General features: G+C 42.2%; 1 protein-coding gene across 1 annotated transcript in view; it reads right to left on the minus strand.

The window, feature by feature from the left end:
* Positions 1-571: 571 nt before the first annotated feature.
* Positions 572-19,553, minus strand: part of fah (fumarylacetoacetate hydrolase (fumarylacetoacetase)) — a 60,463-nt gene continuing 41,481 nt past the window's right edge. The window contains exons 11-14 of the mRNA XM_060852814.1: positions 13,996-14,042; positions 7,278-7,379; positions 4,160-4,277; positions 572-2,091 (exon numbers count right to left, since the gene is read on the minus strand). Coding sequence (XP_060708797.1) covers positions 2,018-2,091; positions 4,160-4,277; positions 7,278-7,379; positions 13,996-14,042 — 341 coding nt within the window. The 3' untranslated portion in view covers positions 572-2,017. The remainder of the gene's footprint in view (positions 2,092-4,159; positions 4,278-7,277; positions 7,380-13,995; positions 14,043-19,553) is intronic.

The following is a 19,553-nucleotide window of genomic DNA, read 5'->3' on the forward strand; positions in this document are numbered from 1 at the left end:
TCACCTTAACCTCATCGGAGAGGAGAAAGTGAGAACTGCAGATGCTGGAGATCAGAGCTGAAAATGTGTTGCTGGAAAACCGCAGCAGGTCAGGCAGCATCCCAGGAGCAGGAGAATCGATGTTTTGGGCATGAACCCTTCTTCAGGAATGCTGCCTGACCTGCTGCGCTTTTCCAGCATCTTAACCTCATCCCCTGGTTCTCGAACTGCTGAGTAAAATTGATAACATCTCCTTAGTAAAACATGTTAACTCTTGAAAGGTTTTAATAACTGGTGCCTCAAAGAAAGTTTGGCCTCGCATAACCAATAAAGATACAACTTCCACAAGCTGCCAGGAGAATTGTTTTTTGCTTTTCATCTGCCCCACTGTTATTTGCCCAGAAAATTTAATGCATTCTTTCCACACACTGGGCCCGGTCTTCAACAGTAGGATCAAATGAGTCAAACTTCCCAAATAGGGACATGATGCCAGAAATCCTTACCCCAATTCAAAGATGAATGTTGCAAGCAAATCTCTTCAGGGGCGTGTTTTTCTGTTGTCACCACTGCAATAACTCCACCAAGGCCAGTATCCTGTTACCAAGTCAACCCTTTAATTACATGTGCATTGTACATGACACTACCTCAGCTGGCTCAGGGCCAGTTCCTAGAGTGAGCAGAATCCCTGACACTCCTGTCAGCTAGGGCTCCCTGATTGTGGCTGCTAACCTGGTCCAATCAGGGAAATCATACTCTATGAAGTCTACCTGGCTGGCCTCGTTCCAATCATTGTACTTTTGACGTCAGTTATTATTGAAATGGTATGTTTTCATACAAAGTAATCTGGTAAAAAATACTTTGAATATCTTACAGAGTCAGCTGAAAGAAAATTAATGTTGACTAGTAAATTAACTATTATTATAAATCACTAAAAATCACATGGGATTCAGGGTAGATTGGCGAGATGGAAACAAAATTGGCTTGATTGTAGAAGACAGAGGTTAGTGGTGGATGAGTGCTTTTCAGAATGGAGACCAGTAACTAGTGGTGTTCCACAGAGATCAGTCTTAGATCCTCTCTTGTTTGTATGATATGTAAATGATCTGAAGGAAAATGTGGGTGATCTAATTAGCAAATTTGCAGATGACATGAAGATTGGTGGAGTTGCTGATAGTGCAGGTGGCCAAGGTGATTAAGAAGGGATATGGCATGCTTACCTTCGTCGGCTGGGGCACGGAATACAAGAGTTGGTAAACCATGTTGCAGCTATATAAAACTCTTGTTAGGCCGCATTTGGAGAATTGTGTACAGTTTTGGTTGCCACATTACCAGAAAGACGTGGAAGCTTTGGAGAGAATGCAGAGAAGGTTCACCAGGATGTTGCCTGGTTTCGAGGGCAGTGGCTATGAGGAAAGGTTAAAAAGACTGGGATTGTTTTCACTGGAAAGATGGAAGCCGAGAGGAGACCTGATACAGGTCTACAAAATTATGAGAGGCATAGATATGATGGATAGTCAGAGGCTTTTTCCCAGGATTGAAGTTTCAAATACAAGGGGATACAGGTTCAAGGTGAGAGGGGGAAAGTTTAAGGGAAATGTGCAAGGGAAGTTTTTTATGTAGAGAGTAGTAGGAGTCTGGAACACACTGTCAGAAGAGGTGGCGGAAGCAGGTGTGTTGGTGATATTTAAAGAGGCATCTGGATGGTTACCTGAATAGGGAGGGAGGAGGGGGATATGGACTGAATAAGGGCAAAAGGTTTGTTTTTTAGTTTAGTTAGGGCATGATGATCAGCACAGTCTAGGAGGGCTGAAAGGCCTCTTCCTGTGCTGGACTTCCCTTTGTGCTTTGTTTTATTAAATGCAATAATGACAAGAATTAAGTTGTGAACGAACTTGGAAGTCCCCCACTGATTAGTGTCAAATTTGTAATTGGAGACGGGATGAGGGGAATATTTGATTGCAATCAGTTCCACTTAATGGTTAAAGCAGGAGAAATGTGATGACATTCTGTATTTCCCATCCAGAACATACTCAGTGCATTACGAATTCGCTGGAAGCACTTTTCCGGTACATTCCCCAAAGCCAATTCGATAGCCATTGCCCTGGCAATAACCTAAAATAAAAAGAAGAAATTAGTGTTCATGCAGTTAAAAATCAGATTAAAGCTTACGGTAAATCCCACTTAAATACTCTCACATCGATGATATCTGTTTTATTCACCATTCTATTTGTTCCCCATTCTGCTCTCCCTGTCTCTATTCATGTCCCTTGGACATCCAGTGTTGACATCAGATGTAACACATGCAGCTTGTTAATACTTCACGTCAATATTTAACATTCCATTGCATGCAAATGGCAGAAATGGAAAACATCAGTTTCAACAGTGCTGTGCCACTTGTACTGTGTGCTTCCCTGGCCCCTGGTGTTGCTTTGCTGCTTCTTATTGTATCTCACCATCGGGAACTGGTGCCCTGGCAGTCAGCCAGGACAAAGGAACAGCTCCCAGGTACAGAGCCAGGTACCAACCTGTAAGTGAGCAGGTGAGCAGCATTTGCCTGCCGTAACCATTAGTTTGGGAGTTGCTGAGTATTCGGTGCTGAGGGAGTGCTCTCAAACCATAGCATCCTTACTGCGTGGAAGCAGACCATTCAGCCCGAGTCTGTACCAACCCTCCAGACAGCATCCCACCCTGACCCATCCCATCTTTGCAACCCTGCATTTCCCATGGCCAATCCACCAGACCTGCACATCTTTGGACTGTGGGAGGAAACCAGAGCACTCAGAGGAAACCCACGCAGACACAAGGAGAATGTGCAAACTCCACACAGACAGTTGCCCAAGGGTGGGATCAAACCTGGAACCCTGGTGCTGTGAGGCAGCAGTGCCAAACCATTGAGCTACTGTGCTGCACTTTCAGATGAGGTGGTAAAACAGAGTCTGCTGGAAATGTGAAAGACGCCTTATGCTATCTTGAATAAGAAAAGCGGTCTCACAAAAATTGTCCTTCAACACCAAACAACAGATTCATAATTATGCTACTGTTCTGAGGAGCTTGCTGTTCACAAATTGGTTGCTGTATTGACCACATTAAATCAGTGACTAAACTTCAAAAGTATAACAAAGGGCATGAAAATACATGTAAATCACACTGGGGCACCGTGTGGCTGTACAATACATTATGGCACAATCTCTTAGTCTTTAAAATGTGGGAGTAAGTGTGTCAGGTGGTGACTGATGTACGGTCACCACCAATGAGACAACTTACCAATCAGCTCATGAAGAGCTGAGAGGTTTTTGAAGATGGGTACCACTCCATCACAGGTTCCAACTGGCATCCTAGGATAATATCGTGCAGAACGGGATTCCTGTTCCTCAATGAGTGCAAGTAGACACCAATCAGTTGGGTCAGCAGCTTTAGGCAGAGCTGAAGCTCAGTCCCAGGACAAACATCCAATGACAAACAGACCCAGGCAATGGAAGGGCATTGGATGGGGAGGGTTGGGAATCTCAGAAAGGGGAGGACAAGGAGATCGGAGGTGGAGATTACATTCTGCGTGGGATGGAAGGAAGGCAGGTACTGTTTTGTGTTAGTCTTCCCAATGCACAAAGAGCACCATTCAACAATAGAAAGACTCCTCGTTCCTGGATTTCTAAATGTTTGTAAAAATAAAATGAGCTGCCCACTCCTGCCTCCTTGCTCATGCCAACTATTGTATGCTGTGGGCAGGATAACTCTGGGGTGACATAAGCATTTAAGAAACTCAATTGACCCTTAGTTATTGATTTACACATGATGGACAGCAACCAATTTAGGCAGCCAACCACCTTCTGTATTAAGAGGATGAGCGCAGGAGTGATGTGCAAACGAAGCAAGGGTAACGTGAGTAAATCATTTTTCACACAGTGCTTGGTTACAACTTGGAATATACTGCCATGTAATATCTAGATATCTAGCCTTTTGTCCTCTTTCTCCACAGATGCTGTCAGTATTGCTGTGCATTTCCAATTTTATTTTGAAATTCCTGTATCCATTGTATTTTGCTTTTATTTTATTGTTAAGTCTTTACACATCACAAGTGGCTGTGCAGCCCCAGAGAACTCTTTACTAGTCAAGACTCTGATTCGGTTAACCATACAAGGACCTGCACCACAGGATCTCATTCAGGTAGAAGGGGGCTTACCAGTCAAGGTAACTTCATCACCATCCTGAAGGAATTTGCGGGTGTTCCCATTCCCAAGGTCGATGACTTTTGTTCCCTTCCATGACAACTCCAACATTGAGCCAAAACTCTCTGGGGTCTGGAAAGCATAACCATAAATAATCTATTACACAAATGCCCTTTTAACCTTACACAACTGGACAGCCAATAAGCTAACAAAACAATCGAAGGTTGAAAAATATTCATGTTAAAAATGTACTCATAACACGATCTATGGCATTGTTTCATAATCAATTATTGAATTGGATATTTTGCGTAGGAATTTGCAGGACCCATTCAGCTTGCATAATGCAATTTGCACCAATTCTCTACAGGACCAGAAAGCTCTCAGCAGCTGCTGTGATCCATTTGCTGCTTCAGTCTCTTTGAGTAGTTCTGAAAGTGTTCTGTTTTGTGTATGATCTCCAGCAATACTACATAGAACCTTGTTTGCAGTTATCAGAATAGTACTAGGGCTGACAAATTCTGAGAGAGATTGCATTGTCTACGCTTTTATTCCTTTGAATGTAGAAAACTGCTACTTTAGTTTGGAATCTGGATTTGTATCTTCTCGGCTGCCTTCCGGTGAGGAACCTAGGGTATCCACATTCAGAGCAGGAACAGGCCATTCAATTCATTGAGCCTGCTCCACATTTTATTAAGATTATAACTGATCTGATTAGGCTCTCAACTCACTTTCCTATCATCCCACTATTATCTTTCACTCCTTTGTCATGTAAGATCCACCGAAATATTACAAAATATTTAATAGAGTCATTCAACATGAAAAGAGACCCTTCGGTCCAATTAGTCCACATCGACCATGTTCCCAAACTAAACTAGTCCGACCTACCTGCATTTTGCCCACATCCCTATAAACCTTTCCTATTCACATACTTATCCAATTGTCTTTTAGACATTGTAACTGTACCTGCATCCACCATTTCCTCTGGCCGTTCATTCCACACATGAATCTCTCTCTATGTGAAAGAGTTACTTCTTACGTCTTTTTCAAAAGCTTCTTGTCTCACCTTAAAAATATGCCCCCCCCCCAGTTTTTAACTCCCCTCATCTATGCCCCTCATGATTTTATAAGCCTCTATAAGGTCACCCCTCAACCCCCTATGCACTCATGAAAAAGGTCCTGGTCCATCCAGCCTATTTTTATAACTCAAACCCTCCATTCCCAGCAACATTCTGGTCAACCTTCTCTGAACCCTCTCCTATTTAATAATATCCTTCCTATAGCAGGGCGAACAGAACTGCATACAGTACTCTAGAAGAGGCCTCAATAATGGTCTGAACAACCTCAACAGGATGTCTGAACTCCTACACTCAAAGGTCTGAGCAATGAAGGCAAGCATGCTCAATGTCTTCTTAACTAAACTGTCAAACTTTGATGCAAATTTCAAAAGAATTATGCACCTGAACCCCAGGTCTCTCTGTTCAATAACACTACCCAGGGCCCTATTGTATAAATCCTACCCTTGTTTGTTTTACCAAAATGCAGCAAGTTGCACTTATCCAAATTAAACTCCATCTGCCACTCCTCAGCCCATTGACCCAATTGATCAAGATCTCTTTGTAACCTTAGATAATCTTCTTCACTATCATAGTTGTGGCTTTGTTCACTGAGCTGGGAAGTTGATTTGCAAATGTTTTGTCCCCTGTCTAGTTCACATCTTCAATGCTTTGGAGCCTCCAGTGAAGCACTGCTGTACTGTGCCTTCTGGAATTTATTTGGTACTGTTCCTGCTGGTTCTGGTTCCTGGTTCCAGTTGGTTGTTGTAGTGGTCGGTATATTGGGTCTAGGTCAATGTGCTTGCTGATGGAGTCTGGGATGAGTGCCACGTTTCTAGAAATGCTCTGGCTGTCCTATGTTTAGCTTGACCTATGATTGTTGTATTGTCCCAGTCAAATTTGTGATCCTTGTCATGTGTGTGTGTGTGTGTGTGTGTGGCTACTAGGGACAGCTGGTAGTGGCTTCACAGGAGTCTCCAAAATGCTGAAGATGTCACCTAGACAGGAGGTGAAATGTCTGCAAATCAGCTTCTTCCCAGCTCAACAAGTGCGCCCACAATTATGACACCCAACACCTGAGCTACAAATCTTTATGCAAACTTTGAACCTTCTTCACTGTCCACTATTTTGTTGTTATCTGCAGATTTAATAACCATACTTCCTATATTCACATTCAGATCCTTCTGGTAATGTCAGTTTGAGTGCCGCTGAAGTTAATGAGTCACATGGTTTTGGAAATCTCTCAAAAGGTGGGGACAGCACAGCTTTTCTTTCTTTTTAAGGCAGAGGTAGAGAGATTTGTGGTAAGCTGAGGGTGAAAGATTATCGGAGAGAGTAACCTGATGAGTTGTGATCTTAGATGAGTTGTGGAGCAGGTTCAACGGGCCAAGTGGCTGACTCCTACTGCTAATTTGTATGTTTATACATTTACTTTGGAAGTGCAAACAATAGGCATGGTACCAATAATGATCTAATCATGCCTTATTATAGAAATACAGATTTCTATTAAGCATACATATCTGAACATAAACTCAATTTTAAATACAGAAATAAATATAAAAGGTGGTTACTTATCACTGAACAAAGCAAATTTCAGCACAGGAACCGGCCCTTCGGCCCTCCAAGCCTGCACCGATCTAGATCCTCTATCTAAACCTGATGCCTATTTTCTAAGGATCTGTATCCCTCTGCTCCCTGCCTATTCATCTATCTGTCTAGATAGATACATCTTAAATAACGCTTTCGTGCCTACCTCTACCACTTCCGCTGGCAACACATTCCAGGCCCCCACCACCCTCTGCATAAAGAACTTTCCACAAATATCTCCCCTAAATTTTTCCCCTCTCACCTTGAACTCATGACCCCTAGTAACTGAGCCTTCATTCTGGGGAAAAGCTTGTTGCTAACTACCCTGTCTATATATGTCGTGATTTTGTAGATCTCAATCAGGTTCCCCCTTCATCCTCTGTCTTTGTAATGAAAATAATCCTAATCTACTCAACCTGAAATTAAAATAATTATTACTTAGATGATGCCAAGTTTGATACCTGTCAAGAAATGAAAGGAAAAGTTAACTTACAGGGCCACTGATCGTTCCAGAAGCCAGCAAGTCTCCAGGTCTCACATTGCACCCATTAACAGTGTGGTGAGCTAACTGTTGTTTCATGGTCCAGTACATATGCTGAAGAGAAGTGAAAAAGCAGTGAATGAACATGTATTTATTGTAAAACAGCAAGTTGTATTTAAATATTACCTTTAATGTAATAAAATTAGCTTCACAAGACAAGCTCAGCACTTCAGATCAAGCCACATGAAGAAATATTAAGACAAGTGAACCAAAACTGGGAATGACTTGACGAAAACAGAGAGAGAGAGAGAGAGAGAGAGAGAGGGAGGGGGTTGGGGGGGGGGTGATGTTGAGCGGTGGTGGTAGTGGAGAACAGAGGGACAGAGGTGGGAAAGTTTAGGGAGCTGATTAGGAGCTTGTCAGCTGAATGTTGCAGTGGTGATTATCTGACACGATCAAGGGGGCAGAATTGAGGGAGGCCATCTTGAGGGTTTGCAGGACTGGAAGAGAAATTCTCAAAGTGTAGTCCAGTCCATGGATAACCTGGGCCAAAGTGTAAGCTGTTTCAGTTGTCTATGCTGTGACATCCTCCCCTCTGTTAGCATGGTATATGTGTAGTCGCATTGGCTCAAACCATATGAGATGCCTTGGGTAGATTCGCTGGCATCAAATCTCTTTCTGGTCTTGTTACACATAGCAAGTGGGAGGATGCCCACAAATCTACTGACTGCCTTATAACATTCACCACAGCTGAGACAATATAAGAGAACAGCCCAGTATTCCTCATGACCACCATCGCTTGTGTAGCATTATATAAGCAGACTGGCTCCTATATGCTTGACAGAAGGTGATCACCAGAAAAGTTGTTCTGTTGGCAGGATTTAAGTTTATTTTATTTCATTAGAATATAAGACAAGTACTGTATCAGTTTCAGGTACAAAGATTGCTATGATGCTCTTACAACATATTAGAATATTTCAAATAAACATGATTTGGAAGCGCCGGTGTTGGACTGGGGTGTACAAAGTTAAAAATCACACAACACCAGGTTTCGCTCCAAAAGCTAGTGCTTCCAAATAAACCTGTTGAACTATAACCTGGTGTTGCATGATTTTTAATCAAATCAATATGTTCTCTTGTAGAAGTGATGTCAGATGAAAATTCCGACACTTTCTGTTCAGCATGAATTCGTGATTAATATTTATTTTTAGATTGTTACGTTTACTCGTAAAATTTGGTGAGATGTTTATACCTGCTGTAAGTTCCCGTTAATGCTGATAATTGTTTGCTGCCCCAAGTGGTGGTGAGTGGGGTAATATCAATTGGTGCACAGTGGGGTCTTGTACAAAACAAAACTGGCAACCACTGGGATTATGATAGGGGGGGAGGAGTCATTGAAGGACCTGAAACTAAAGATCAAAATGTTAAAATCAACATTGCAAATGTAGAAAACTCTTCTGATAAGTGGGGAAAAAATCCACTGATGGATAAAAAAAATAATATATTTCATTGTATTGAAGATATCCTAGTATGATAACAAAGTGTAAATGTTTAACCTTTTCCCATGTCTTATTCATAACTGCAGTTAGAAACAACAGTTCTGAGGTCAGTTTCTTTAAGGGGAGAGTTTTGTGGGCTCTTCGTTGTAAACCAATCATTTCACAAATGCTTGAAGAGTCAGAAGAAATATGGGCTATTCAATGGCTTCCAAATGTTATAATAGGTCTTGTGAACTCTGTTCATCAAGTGGATAATTGGTGCAAGGGATAAGGGTTAGTTTGACCAGAAGATTTACTTTTCTATAGATTGTGAGGCCTTTCCAATACAACGCAACTCTGTCAATGATTACATTACATTAGAAAAAACAGGCTGATATTTCTTGGGAACAGAACTTGGTCCAGAATCATCCCACTTCTAGTGACAGGCCCATCTCCAGATGAAAAAGTCTGCAGTAGTGAGTACTGTGGATTCTTTCTGATTATATGTTTTTGATTAAACTTAAAATATAAGCCATAACTATTAATTTAACCTGGAGCAGTGTTTATAGAGGAATAAAACAGTGTTATTTTCTGGGTCTGTAAATTGTGAAGAAGCAAAAATGGCCTTTATTAGAGTGATATGTGCTTCTTGTTAGATGTGGGAGTTTAAAGAGAGTTTAAGGGTTACTGCGGATTATATCTGCCATAAATGCTGTTGGTTCAGAATCTTAGCAGATTGAATTGGAGAGACAATTAGAAGCAATGAAGAATTTGCAACAACAACAGTATGTGATGGATAGCAGTTATAGGGAGGGAGAAAAGTCACAGATACAGCCACATAGATGGGTTAACTCCAGGAAAGATAAAACAGGTAGGCAGGTAGTGCAGGAGTCTTCAGTGGCTATGCCCATTTCAAACAAGTATGCTGTTTTGGAAAATGTAGTGAGGGGAGTGGGGGGGCGAAGGAATGGATTCTCAGGGGAACGTAGCATGAACAGCCAAGTTTCTGGTATTGAGACTGGCTCGAATGCAATGAGGGATATACCGGGTTCCAAGAGATCAATTGTGTTAGGGGACTCTCTAGTCTGAGGTACAGACAGACGTTTCTGTGGCCAGCAGCAAAAAATCAGATTAGTGTGTTGTTTCCCTGGTGCCAGGATCAAGGATGTCTCAGAGAGGGTGCAGAATGTTCTCACGGGGGAGAGGGACCAGCAAGAGGTGATTGTCCACATTGGAACCAATGACATAGGAGGGGAAAAGGTTGAGAGTCTGAAGGGAGATTGCAGAGACTTAGGCAGACAATTAAAAAGGAGGCCCTCAAGAGTATTAATATCTGGATTACTTCCAGTGCTACGAGCTAGTGAGGGCAGGAATAGGAGGATAGAGCAGATGAATGCAGGGCTAAGGAGCTAGTATATGGGAGAAGGATTCACATTTTTGGATCTTTGAAATCTCTTTTGGGGTAGAAGTGACCTATACAAGAAGGATGGATTGCACCTAAATTGGAAGGGGACTGATATACTGGCAGGGAGATTTGCTCGAGCTGCTCAGGAGGATTTAAATTGGTGAGGTGGTGGGGCGGGACCCAGAAAGATAGTGAGGAAAGACGTCAATCTGAGACTGCTACAGTTGAGAACAGAAGCGAGTCAAACAGTCAGGGCAGGCAGGGACAAGGTAGGACTAATAAATTAAACTGCATTTATTTCAATGCTAGGGGCCTAACAGGGAAGGCAGATGAACTCAGGGCATGGTTAGGAACATGGCACTGGGATATCATAGCAACTACAGAAACATGGTTCAGGGATGGGCAGGACTGGCAGCTTAATGTTCCAGGATACAAATGCTACAGGAAGGATAGAAAGGGAAGCAAGAGAGGAGGGAGAGTGGTGGTTTTGATAAGGGATAGCATTACAGCTGTGCTGAGGGAGGATATTCCTGGAAATACATCCAGGAATTTTGGGTGGAACTGAGAAATAAGAAAGGGATGATCACCTTAAAGGGATTGTATTATTGACCCCCTAATAGTCAGAGGGAAATTGGGAAACAAATTTGTAAGGAGATCTCGGCTATCTGTAAAAATAATAGGGTGGTTATGGTAGGGGATTTTAACTTTCCAAACATAGACTGGGACTGCCATAGTGTTAAGGGTTTAGATGGAGAGGAATTTGTTAAGTGTATACAAGAAAATGTTCTGATTCAGTATGTGGATGTACCTACTAGAGAAGGTGCAAGACTTGACCTACTCTTGGGAAATAAGGCTGGACAGGTGACTGAGGTGTCAGTGACCATAATTCTATTAGATTTTAAATAGTGATGGAAAAGGATAGACCAGGTCTGAAAGTTGAAGTTCTAAATTGGAGAAAGGCCAATTTTGACGATATTAGGCAAGAACTTTCGAAAGCTGACTGGGGGCAGATGTTCGCAGGTAAAGGTACAGCTGGAAAATGGGAAGCCTTCAGAAAATGAGATAACGATAATCCAGAGAAAGTATATTCCTGTCAGGGTGAAAGGAAAGGCTGGTAGGTGTAGGGAATGCTGGATGACTAAAGAAGTTGAGGATTTGGTTAAGAAAAAGAAGGAAGCATATGTCAGGTACAGACAGGATAGATCGAGTGAATCATGAGAAGAATATAAAGGCAGTAGGAGTATTCTTAAGAGGGAAATCAGGAGGGCAAAAAAAGGGACATGAGATAGCTTTGGCAAATAGAATTAAGGAGAATCCAAAGGGTTTTTACAAATACGTAAAGGACAAAAGGGTAACTAGGGAAAAAATATGGCCCCTCAAAGGTGGCCTTTGTGTGGAGCCGCAGAAAATGGGGGCGATTCTAAACGAGTATTTTGCATCAGTATTTACGGTGGAAAAGGATATGGAAGATATAGACTGTAGGGAAATAGATGGTGACACCTTGCAAAATGTCCAGATTACGGAGCAGGAAGTGCTGAATGTCTTGAAATGCATAAAGGTGGATAAATCCCCAGGACCTGATCAGGTGTACCCTAGAACTCTGTGGGAAGCTAGAGAAGTGATTGCTGGGCCTCTTGCTGAGATATTTGTATCATCGATAGTCACAGGTGAGGTGCCGGAAGACTGGAGGTTGGCTAACGTGGTGCCATTGTTTAAGAAGGGTGGGAAGGACAAGCCAGGGAACTATAGACAAGTGAGTCTGACGTCGGTGGTGGGCAAGTTGTTGGAAGGAATCCTGAGGGACAGGATGTACATATATTTGGAAAGGCAAGGACTGATTAGGGATAGTCAACATGGCTTTGTGCGAGGGAAATCATGTTTCACAAACTTGATTGAGTTTTTTGAGGAAGTAACAAAGAGGATTGATGAGGGCAGAGCAGTAGATGTGATCTACATGGACTTCAGTAAGGCGTTGGACAAGGTTCCACATGGGAGACTGATTAGCAAGGTTAGATCTCTCAGAATACTGGGAGTACTAGCCATTTGGATATAGAACTGACTCAAAGGTAGAAGACAGAGGGTGGTGATGGAGGATTGTTTTGCAGACTGGAGGTCTGTGACCAGTAGAGTGGCACAAGGATTGGTGCTGGGTCCTCTACTTTTTGTCATTTGCATAAATGATTTGGATGCGAGCGTGGAGGTGTAGTGGACAGCGAAGCGGGTGACCTCAGATTACAACAAGATCTTGACCAGATGAGCCAGTGGGCAGAGAAATGGCAGATGGAGTTTAATTCAGATAAATGTGAGGTGCTGCATTTTGGGAAAGCCAATCTTAGCAGGACTTATACACTTAATGGTAAGGTCCTAGGGAGTGTTGCTGAACATATAGACCTTGGAGTGCAGGTTCATAGCTCCTTGAAAGTGGAGTCGCAAGTAGATAGGATAGTGAAGAAGGCGTTTGGTATACTTTCGTTTATTGGTCAGAGTATTGAGTACAGGAGTTGGGAGGTCATGTTGCGGCTGTACAGGACATTGGTTAGGCCACTGTTGAAATATTGCATGCAATTCTGGTCTCCTTCCTATCGAATAGATGTTGTGAAACTTGAAAGTGTTCAGAAAAGATTTACAAGGATGTTGCCAGGGTTGGAGGATTTGAACTATAGGGAGAGGCTGAACAGGCTGTTTTCCCTGGAATGTCAGAGGCTGTGGTGTGATCTTATAGAGGTTTACAAAATTATGAGGGGCATGGATAGGGTAAATAGACTAAGTTTTTTCCCTGGGGTCGGGGAGTCCAGAACTAGAGGGAATAGGTTTAGGGTGAGAGAGGAAAGATATAAAAGGGACCTAAGGGGCAACTTTTTCCACACAGAGGGTGGTACGTGTATGGAATGAGCTGCCAGGGGAAGTGGTGGAGGCTGGTACAACTGCAACATTTAAGAGGCACTTGGATGGGTATATGAATAGGAAGGGTTTGGAGGGATATGGGCCGGGTGCTGGCAGGTGGGACTAGATTGGGTTGGGATATCTGGTCGGCATGGACGGGTTGGACTGAAGGGTCTGTTTCCATGCTGTACATCTCTATGACTCTATAACTAAAGCCTCCAATGCCAGAAGATCCATTGCCTCCCAAATTGAAGTCAGTATTAACGCCAAATCTGACCTGCAGCAGCAAATCACACCCTGGGTTTGCTTGTTCTGCAAAATTTCCCACCAATGATGCAATGGGAGCTCAGCGGAATCTGTGGAGAATTTCAGAGCTTATTTGTCCGACCTGTTGAGGAACCATTTTCTTTCAAACTAGAAATATCCTTTGGCTGTTAATTTGAACAGGTTATTTGGAATATGACAGGAAGCCCTTGGATAGGGTGTACAGGGGATTTCTAGAATGGTGCAAGGGATAAAATGCGTCAGGTAACTTGGAGGGTTGGAGAAACTAGGGTTGTTGGCTTTTGAGCAAAGAAAGTTGAGGAAGGATTTAATAGAAATATTCAAGATCATGAAAATGTTTGAAAATAAAACTGGCAGGATGGACGGCAACTAGAGGACAGATAATTGGCAAAAGAATTACAGTAGCAAAAACAGAAATTTATTTTTTAGTCCATAGCAAATGATGATGTGGATCACACAGCCTAGAAAAATAGTGGGGGAGCAAATTCAACTGTAGATTTCCAAAAGGAATTGGAAAATTACTTGAAAAGAAAGTTTTATAGGGTGATCGGATGGAAGATGGATAAATGGACAGTTCACGCAAAGAGACATGAAGGACCGAATGGCCTCCTTCGGCAGAGTGAAGATCTGTGATTGTAACGTATTTTATAAAAAAGGCATCATTGGACACTGAGCTCACCTTGAAGTTGGACCGACAGATTGTCGCCTTTTCAGTCATTGCCTCACCTGCCATGAAACATACAAAGAAAATTCTTGAAGCATAACAAAGTCAACATTTTAAGCAAATGTGAAATAGTAACAGGGGAGGCATTTTATTGCTGACTAATAATCCCAGAGACCCAGGTAATGTTCTTGGGAGCCAGGTATAAATGACAATGATATGAGTATTATAGTGGCTCAGGGGTTAGCACTGCTGCCTCACAGTGCCAGTGACCTGGGTTGGATGCCATCCTCAGATGATTGTGTGTGGAGTTTGCACATTCTCCCTGTGTCTGCATGGGTTTCCTCTGGGTGCTTAGTTTCCCCCCACAGTCCAAGATGTGCAGGTTAGGTGGAGTGGCCGTGCTAAATTGCCCTTAGTGTTCAGGGGTGTGCAGATTAAATGGATTAGCTGTGGAAAATATGGAGTAGGAGTTGGGCCTGGGTGGTACGCTGTAGAGCAGGTTGGTAGGGCTGATTGGACTGCTTCCATATGGTAGGGATTCTAAATTATGGTTTTACATTCAAAATAAATCTGGCATTAATAATGTACTGATGACCCCTGCCAATTGTAAAAACTCATCTTGTTCACCAATGTCTTTTAGGAAAGGAAACTGCTGCCTAACCTGGTCTTCCCCACGTGACTCCAGACCCACATCAATGTGGCTGACTCTTAACTGCCCTCTGAAATGGTCTAACAGGCCAGCCAGTTAAAACAATTGCTAAAAAGGAATGAAATTTGACAGATCACCTAACATTAATTTAGGTGCTGGAGGTGATAATTGACAAACAGAGACCTGTAAACCTTACAAAGTCCTCCTTACCAATGTTTCTCTAAGTTATGTGGTCCCACTCAGAGGGTGTGTGAACACTGACTGATGTCAGCACCTAGGAGGTGTGAGCTATGGCGGGAATTATTACAGCTTACACAGGTCCTTACTAACATCTGGGGGCTAGTGCCAAAACTGAGAGGACTGTTTCACAGCCTAACATAGCCATATTCATGAAACAAAATCCAGGATTTCCTTCCCTAATGGCACTGTGGGTCTACCTACAGCACAGGAATGGCGGTGGTTCAAGAAGGTACCTCACCACCACCTTCTGAGGAGCCATAAAAGATAGACAATAAATGCTGGCCCAGCCAACGACACAAATATTCCATGAATAGATTTTAAAAATACCATTGAATGTCAAGCACAGTTCATTCAATTCATTTTTATTATTATTTAATTTGTGAATAAATATTGTATACTAGTGGACTCATGATCAAACCCTACAGTATTAATTGGCCGTTCACAAAATAGTATTTTTAGGAGAGAAGCTGAAAATGTGTTGCTGGAAAAGCGCAGCAGGTCAGGCAGCATCCAAGGAGTAGGAGAATCGACGTTTCGGGCATGAGCCCTTCTTCAGGAGCCCTTCTTCCTGAAGAAGGGCTCATGCCCGAAACGTCAATTCTCCTGCTCTTTGGATGCTGCCTGACCTGCTGCGCTTTTCCAGCAACACATTTTCAGCTCTGATCTCCAGTATGTGCAGTCCTCACTTTCTCCTTTTTAAGAGAGAAACTGACTGCTGCACAAAACCACGAGATGCACATTACATCTGGCCTTCCTCTTCCTTTTCATCAAAAGCATCCAATGAAACAACACTCAACATGCTTTTGTTCAATCCAATGAGGTCCAAGTGCTACTGGATGCAAGTTAATGCAGATCCATAAGTGAATCAAAGATATTACAGCAGGAAATGATGCTATTCATCCCAATGCTTCTGTGCTAGGTTCTCAACAGTGACAGAAATAACTAAATTAAAGGCTGTATCTGAATTCTATAGTATTTGTAATAAAACAGCTGAACTATCATCTCAAATAGGAATTCAAATATATGGCTTGACAGCCAGTACAATTCCTGATAAAGGGTTTTTGCCCAAAAAGTCAATTTTCCTGCTCCTCATATTCTGCCTGACCTGCTGTGCTTTTTCAGCACCACATTCTCCACTCCAGCCAGTACAATGGCATGGTTACAAGAAAGCTAAAGCTGGGGCCCTTTAATTCCAAAGTGACAATCTGGAAGGACAAGGTGGTAGGGAAAAGGCGATGAGGGGGCTCTCTTAACCATTGTACTGCAGTGAAAGAGGACCATTATTCTAAATTTCAAAACGTAGAATCAGTTTTGGGTTGAAGTAAACAGCAGGCAGCTCAGGTAAGAAATATATACAGGACACTAAATAACAGAGATCAAAAATCATAGCATAAATCAGGAAATTAGAGATGTGAGTGATAAGGGTGATAATATAACTATGAGAGGTTTCAATCTATATATAAACACAATAAATTAGTACTAATGTTGTGGAGGATGGCTTCATGGAATGCAAGTAAAATGGTTCTCTAAAGCAGTACATTGACCAACTAACTAGGGATTGGGTTATTTTAGATCTAGCGTTGTGCAATGATAAAGGGCTAATTAACAATCTTGTTTTAGAGAAAAGTGAGCATAACATGATAATATTTTACATTAATTTAAAAGTGATGTAGTTCTATCAGAAACTAGAGTCTTAAACCTAACCAAAGTAAACTATGAAGCCACGTGTGACAAATTGGCCTAAGTAGCTTGAGAAACTGTGTCAAAAGTTATGACTGTAGGCAGATAATGGCTAACATTTAAAGAATGAATATGTAGTTTACAACAAAAATACACTGCTTTTATATATAAAAATCGAGGAAGAAAATTTTTCTAACTGTGGCTACCAGGAGAAATCAAGATTCTGTTAGATGAAAGGGAGAGGCCAATTAAGTTGTTCAAAAAATAACAATCCTGAGACTGGAACCATTTTAGAATTTTGCAAAGGAGGACCAAGGAAAAGAAAAGAGAAAAAAGGAACATTAGAGTAAACGGATGAGAAATTTTAAAGTGATTGGTTAAAGCTTCTTTAGGCATGTAAAAAGCAAAAATAAATGTGATTCCATTATACAGAGTTAGAAGAATTTACAGTGGGAAAAATGAAATGGCACAGAAACTAAATAAATACTTGTCTGTCTTCACAAAGAAAAGTACTAAAAACCTCCCAGAAATAAATGGAGAATCTAGCGACTAGTGTCAACAAGAAACTGCAAGACATTAACATTAATAGAAGAACAGTACTGGAGAAAATAATGAGTTTTGAAGAAGCTAAATCCTCTGGAGCCTGATGATCCACCTCCTAGAGTGTTTAAAAAGATGGCTGTACAGACAGTAGATGCATTTGGAAATTCTATAGAATTTAGAATAGTCCCTTCAGATTCGAAGACACCAGATGTAAGTCCACATTTAAGAAAAGAAGGAGAGAGAAAGTGGGGAATGCCTGTTAGGCTAGCATCAGACATAGGAGAAATGGTAGAATCTGTAATAAAGGATGTTATATAAAGACAGTTAGAGAATAATGATAGGATTAGACCATCCATTGACTCCATCTACACTTCTCATTGTCTAAGGAAGACAGCCAACAAAATCAAAGACACTTCCCAGCCCAGTTATAATCTCTTCCAACCCCTTCTGTTGGGCAGAAGGTACAAAAGCTTAAATACACATAACAAATTCGAGAACAGCTTCTTCCCCACTGTTATTAGACTTCTGAATGGACCTCTCAAATTTAAAATTTAATGTTGATATCGCTCTTTGTACACTTTCTCTGCAGCCGGAACGTTTGTATTCCTTGCTCTGTCCTATTACCCTTATGCATTTTGTACGGTATGATCTGCCTGTACTGCATGCAAAACAAAACTTGAATCGAATTGAATTTATTGCCACGTGTACCAAGGCACAGTGAAAAGCTTTGTCTTGTGAGCAATACAGGCAGAATATAGAATACAGGCACCTAGGTACATGTGACAATATTAAATCAAATCAAATCAAATAGGCAGAGCCAATATGGATTAATAAAAGGAAGTCATTTTTCACAAGCCTATTTTCTGAGTTTTTGAGGATGTAACTAGCAGAATTGATGAGGAAAAATCAGTAGATGCTTTATTGTTTTAACCAATAGATATTTAGACTTTCAAATGCTTTCGGTAAGGTTCCACATAAAAGGATTGAAAGTAAAGTTCCAGAGCATGAGATTTGGGGAGTATGTACTGGCAAGGGTTGATATCTGGTGATTTGACAGAAAACAGAGGGCAAACTCTTATAGGGATCTGAACAAAATGGGTTATGTTGGAATTTGTGGCAGAATCAGACGCAGAGTCTAACGAGGCCTGGCTTGATGCCATTGCACGTCCAATGCTTTTGCCAAGTGGCATGATGAATTTCTCACCAGGTACTCAGGAATTGTCATTAAAGGAAGATTAGCACTTGTTAAACACTTCATTAATAACACAATTAACAAATAACTGAATTAGTATTCAGCTTCCTTTCTTACCAAATACATCAAACAAACCGGACATCAAGAATTCTCAGCATGGCAGTCAGAGCAGGTACCTGGCAACTTCAATTTACTAGTGGTCGGAAAGTGGCTTCATATTGGACACTGGGCACCAAACTCTCCAGGGCAAACTCCATGGGCATTTGCCACATGGTGCCCATGTCTACAGACACTGGTATTTGGCATGTGCCATGCACTAAGAATCCTCAAGGTACATCTCCGATCCACTTACAGGACACATCTGCACTTCAATGCTGCACCAGGGCTACAGATGGAACGCTTATTGTAATGTTGCAGCAAGGACAATGCGTACCCAGGGGCACATACCCAGCTCATGGACTGGCACTACTCTGTAAGCCATGACTCTTCTCTCACTCTCATTGACTCTGAGCCGACCTGGATGCTCGCAGTCTCTCTGCTTTGCATTGTCTTGCCTTTTAGTGCAGACACAAATCCCAGAAGCATGTCCTGATTGTCAGCAACAGGCCTCGAATCAAAGAGGATAGCCTTTGCTCAGGGGCTCCTTGTGCAATAAAGGGTAGCCTCTGATACCAACCCAGGAGATTGGACATGGTCAGTCACTTGGGTTGATCAGAGTTAGGACCCTCTTCACACAAGGGGTGAGGATCTGAATACCAGGCAGCTCCCCCAACTATCTTGACTCTTTCTATCATATTCCTTCAATGTCCCCCCTCCTCCTCACCCAGAATGAGAGGCAGCTTACTCTCTCTCAGCTGCTCAGCTCCACGCATGTGCAGCCACTCCATGTTCCGTGTGTGTTCAGCACATCTGGGTGTTTCAGTTCTGGAAGGTGCTGGGATCTCAGAGCACACACAGCTGGGACGGGAATGACAGGGAATGCTGCAGGCAGGCATTATGAGATATGGAAGCAGGTGGCATAGCTGTTATTGTCGGAGGGAAGGTGCCCTGAGTCAGCGAGTTGGCAGTGATAGGGCATGCAGGGTTAGTGATGTTGGGGATTGGGTTGAGTGGTAGGCAAAACTGAGGACTGCAGATGCTTGAAACCAGAGTCTAGATTAAAGTGGTGCTGGAAAAGCACAGCAGGTCAGGCAGCATCCGTGGAGCAGGAAAATCGAAGTTTCGGGCAAAAGCTCTTCATCAGGCTAGTGATAGTGAGTGGTACTCAAG

Source organism: Hemiscyllium ocellatum, chromosome 39, assembly GCF_020745735.1.
Source record: "Hemiscyllium ocellatum isolate sHemOce1 chromosome 39, sHemOce1.pat.X.cur, whole genome shotgun sequence".
Taxonomy (NCBI): Eukaryota; Metazoa; Chordata; class Chondrichthyes; order Orectolobiformes; family Hemiscylliidae; genus Hemiscyllium; species Hemiscyllium ocellatum.